The sequence below is a fragment of the Penaeus japonicus genome, unplaced genomic scaffold (genome assembly GCF_977035675.1).
Source record: "Penaeus japonicus unplaced genomic scaffold, GWHDUDI00000001_assembly GWHDUDI00000032, whole genome shotgun sequence".
Taxonomy (NCBI): domain Eukaryota; kingdom Metazoa; phylum Arthropoda; class Malacostraca; order Decapoda; family Penaeidae; genus Penaeus; species Penaeus japonicus.
The window spans coordinates 27,926,950-27,931,949 of record NW_028234434.1 but is presented as its reverse complement, the minus strand read 5'-3'; the positions used below and the strand labels follow the sequence as shown (position 1 = coordinate 27,931,949).

At 43.3% G+C, this 5,000-nt stretch overlaps 1 protein-coding gene across 1 annotated transcript in view; it reads right to left on the bottom strand.

Annotated features, from left to right (window-relative positions):
* The window catches only part of LOC122246007 (damage-control phosphatase 1), a 19,625-nt gene that overhangs the window by 206 nt on the left and 14,419 nt on the right, over positions 1-5,000 (bottom strand). Inside the window, exons 6-9 of the mRNA XM_043004251.2 lie at positions 4,158-4,329; positions 3,105-3,273; positions 2,694-2,871; positions 1-1,992 (exon numbers count right to left, since the gene is read on the bottom strand). The exon at positions 1-1,992 is cut by the window's left edge and continues 206 nt beyond it. Of these exons, the coding sequence (XP_042860185.2) occupies positions 1,762-1,992; positions 2,694-2,871; positions 3,105-3,273; positions 4,158-4,329 (750 nt within the window). The 3' untranslated portion in view covers positions 1-1,761. The remainder of the gene's footprint in view (positions 1,993-2,693; positions 2,872-3,104; positions 3,274-4,157; positions 4,330-5,000) is intronic.

The window sequence follows — 5,000 nt, the reverse complement described above, 5'->3', positions numbered from 1 at the left end:
ATGATGACACACGCTTGCATGACAACACATGACGCATACAAACAGACAGCTGCCTACTGCGAACTTCACTGCCCCCACTAACGTGCCCGGGCAAGGGGGTTTGTGGCATGCCAAGGGGGAGCGAGCATCGCCAAACCTGACAGACCTAGGAGCTTCTACACCGTTTATTGTAATAGACTGCATTTTCTCTTCCTTTCCTTTAAAGCCAAAGCAACAAACATCAGAGCGATGTATATAAACCCTCCGTTCACACGGATTCACAAACACGGCGATAAGGTTGGCTTTAAAGTTACTTAAAACATTAGAGTTGGTCTGATAGTGCATCAAGCTTGAATAGAAAAGAAAAGAATAACTTAATTAGAAAGTACAGAGCTATGATGCCATAACAGGAACACTCCAGACTGCACCGGACATCCGCAAGCATTATCGAGAAACACCATAGGCAGCTTTGTTGCGCAATCACTTGAACGCATTCTGGAGAGGTGCATAGGTACCTAGGTAGTGACGAGGAGATTCCGGGGATGTGCAATGGGGGGATCACAAGGCGGGATTCAAGAGTGACAGAAGGCAGTGCATGAGGTACGGGGTATTGTACAGGTCGAAGGTCACATTTCGGATCAGAGTAGTCAGGGGGTGGGTGTCTACAGTCGCATGCCCAGTTGAGGGGTACTGTGGACTGGTCTATAAACTGAGGTTGCAGAGATTCTGTATTCGCTGAACTGGTTTTTAAGAAAGTTAAAGGTACGGTCAGGGTTCTTGGTACTGGTAAATGAGGGGTCGTGTTTGTTACTATGCCGTTCTAGTGTCGTTTTGGGTATTGTATAGGTTTAGGGTCGTGCCACTTATAAGCTTAAAGTCACAATTGGTAATCAAAAGCTCTAAGCTATGTTAGTCCTAGGACAAAAGGGCATCCAAAAATGTCTTTCACTTCCCTCGAAACTCTCGTATGCTAAACATTCCGTGAGAAACGACTGATCTTTCAAGTAGACAGAGTTCAAGGGAAGAAATTATATTTGTTTTTTTCTCTCTAAATATTCACTCATCTCTTCATCTGAATTACTCAATGGTTGTTCTTGTTTCTTGGTACAAAGAAATGTCACAAATAATGTAAAATTTAAATATCAAATAATGGACTATCCAGTACCTATATCCCCACAGTAAGTAGGTCAAAATCCTTTACCTGTAATATAAACAAGTCTTCATATTAATTTTAATACACTGAGATTATAATAAGAAAAATTCTATAAATTTTTTGACCGAGACTTGTCATTAAAAATATAAATATATATCAAATATATATTTACAAAATAAAGAGCATATTGCCGGAGAATCATTTAATACACTTGTCAAACAAAATTTACGTCGATGGATAGCACTTCCCTCCACTAATGCAAGGACACTGAAAGCTTAGAATATCTCTTCTCGAAGAAGTGTATCCGACACTAAAATACCTTTAATAACAGCTTACGCACTCACACGCACAGCCTCTCACACATGAACACTCGCATGCACAAAAATGTATGCACGCACACACGCACGCATGCATGCACATGCACTTGCGCACGCACATGCACACGCACAAACACTCGCACATGCACACACACACTCACACTCACACTCACACTCACAATCACACTCTCTCTTTAACAGGAGGTAAATTCCAAAATAATAAGAAAGAAAAAAGAAAGAGAACTAAGGGGTACACATCGCATGGACCCCAAGGGCAGTGAAGGAAAATCGCCAAATGGCATCACGAGCAGATCAAGAGCCGGTGCAGAGCTGGATCAGGCCGTAGTCCCCGCTGATGTTCCAATCACTCGACGCCGCGGCCGTTCTCTCTGCCACCCCCGGGGCCAGACCCACCACAGGCCCTCCCTTGGCCGTTCTAAGGACTAAGATTGGGGCTGGGGAGAAACCCCTGAGGGCGCGCTGGAAGCTCGTGTTCGTCGGCCAGTCCAGGTCCCCGGTGAGCTTGCGGTAATTGAGGTCGCCCTGAGAGGAGGAAAACGCTTCAGTAATCCCTTGGGCAGAAATGCTATGTCTGCCCTGTGGAGATATCAGTGACCTTCTCTTGACTTTATCAAGACTTTATCTTGACCTTTATCTTGACTTTATACTGATCATCTAAGAGCATTGTCTTACACCAAGAGTGGTTTCACTTTTCCTAGACATTTTCCAACACTATTAACTTATGTACTGAAAAAACCCTTATCAAGAAAACAATATTCTAAATAACACATAAACACTACCCACAGACTGTATTACAGAAATTGCTAACAACAAAATATTCAATCAAACATAAAAATAGTAAAGTTTTCTAAATTTCGAAAGTGCACACACTTATCCACAGCAACAACAACAACAAGAATAAGAAAAATCTGGAATACAAAATCATTCTCAAATCAATTTCATGAAACTTTTCAGCTAACAGATGGTAGTTTACTCCCTTCTTACATTAATTAATTCTATATTATGAGCTCTAATATTTGAGTTTAATTCTTTAGATGTATAAGTATTCAAAATTAGCATTATCTCTTGATTTGATTTGATTTATTATTTATTTTATTTTATTTGACTCCCTTTCCTTCCCTTCCTTAGAATGGTACTCCTAACAGCTAACCCCATACCTGAAATGCCACTAATGATCCCATATCTTAAATGTAACCGACACCACAACCTCAACGTAATATTACCTTAAATATAATCAGAGACGCTTTGCAGAGCTCGGAGTAGAGACGGGGATCGACCTCGCTCATGGAGGCAAAGTCGTGGTGCTGCGTCCAGAATTTGTTTTCGCTAATCTTCCACTGGCCAGATGATAGGTAGTTCGCCCACTTGTTAGCCATCTCTGCATTGGAGTCTCCAAATTCTCTGAAGTGAAGTGAAGTGAAGTGAGAAAACAAAATTCGGGGAGATCATGGTGATAATTTTCTTTACAGGCTTATTTCTTCTTCTTTTCAAAACTCAAAAATCCAAAAGCAAAGATTAAAGTAAAGAAAAAAAAAATAACAAAGAGCGAGAGTGAGAAAAAAAAGAAAGAAGGTGAAACCCCAAACTAAAAGATCGAAGAGCAAAAAATCCCATGCTTCTCCTTGCCTCCGCACCTAAGTTTCTCGATGGTCCACACCAGGTCCGAGTGCATGGTGTCCGACACAAACCACGGCCGCGTCTTGGTGTGTATGGTGACGGAGGTCGCCAGCGCTGACTCCATCAGGAAGGTCAGGAAGCAAAGGTCACTTACCAGCTCGAATCCCGCATTGTCTAACACTAACACTGAAAGGCAGGAAGACGGAAACTTTTACACTCTCTTGTTGCAATCATGTTGACAGATGTATAATCTTATACAGATTGAGAATGAGAAAGGGAGAAAAGGAGAGGAGGGGGGAGGAGAGGGAGAGGGAGAGGGAGAAAGTGAGGGAGGGAGGAAGGGGGAGAGGGGGGGAGAGGAGGGAGGGAGAGAGAGAGAGAGAGAGAGAGAGAGAGAGAGAGAGAGAGAGAGAGAGAGAGAGAGAGAGAGAGAGAGAGAGAGAGAGAGAGAAAGGAGAGGAGAGGAGAGGAGAGGAGAGAAAAGGGAGAGGAAGGAGGAGAGGGCAGAGAGGGAGGAAAGGAAGGGGAGGGGAGAGGGAAGAAGGGGGGAGGAGGGAGGAGGAGGGAGGGAGGAGGGGGGGGAGGGAGGGAGGGAGGGGGAGGGAGAGAGGGAGGGAGGGAGGGGAGGGAGGGAGAGAGAGAGGGAGAGAGGGAGAGAGAGAGGGGGGGTAGGGGGAGGGAGGGAGAGAGGGAGAGAGGGAGGGAGGGAGAGGAGGGAGAGAGAGAGAGAAGGAGAGAGAGAGAGAGAGAGAGAGAGAGAGAGAGAAGAAGAGAGAGAGAGAGAGAGAGAGAGAGAGAGAGAGAGAGAGAGAGAGAGAGAGAGAGAAAGAGAGAGAGAGAGAGAACCTGATTAACAACAATAAAATCCTCAATATAAAACAATGAAAAGAGACATCATTTAAAGATTTATATAATAACATGCCTCCCCCCCCCCCCACACACACATATGTATTTTAAGATACCCATTATGACCTAATGAAACAATTACAATAACAAGTTACTTTAAATATAAATAAATCCATATGACCGGACCAAATAAAGCCTCCAACGACCAGTCTTCGTACACTCACCTAGATCTCTCTGGTCCTCGGGAAGCGAGACTAAGAGCTGCCAGAGCAAATCGGCGTTGTTATCGAGGATCTGCGGTCGGAATTTGTCTAGGGAGCCAAAGATGTCGGTCTCTTGCGCTCTGTCCGCACCGCCAGATATACTAAGGTCACACTTGTTACCCCATAGACTGACCTAAAGAATAACAGAGTAACAGAGGTTGTCACAGTGACAATGGTAGATAAAGGTGTAAATGAGACGGAATATCTTCAAAACGCAAGAGATGTAATTAACGCATTTTTATTATTCTGATGAAGAGATGATCTTGTGTTGTGAACTTGTAAAGACTCCTTTATACCTTTATCTATGAGATAAAAGGAAAATTGCTTTTATATGCAAGTAATCAACCCCTACAGAACCACAACCTTGCTTGCACACAATATGGGGGAAAACGTGATTTTTGGTCTACATTAATAGACATATTATTTAGCTCAGTACTACTCTGGGTATCTATAAAGCGGATATTTTGGAAACCTTTTTTGGGGGGGTTTTCATGGTGATTAGTTCAGTGTGCACGTGAGATAAAATGACTGCAGGTGCATTTCACTTTTCATGAGGTAATGATTGAAGACAAAAGCTTAAGAAATCAAGAGGATAGAAGGTCAACTTCTCTAGATTCTGATCATGCTAGTTGTTCAAAAGGGCTAGGGAATGGGTGGGGAGGGGGAGGGAGTGGGGGGGTATATGAATCTTGGTAAAAAAAATAAAAAATAAAAAACACACATGCACACACACACACACAAGCACACACACGCACACACACGCACACACACACACACACACACACACACACACACACACACACA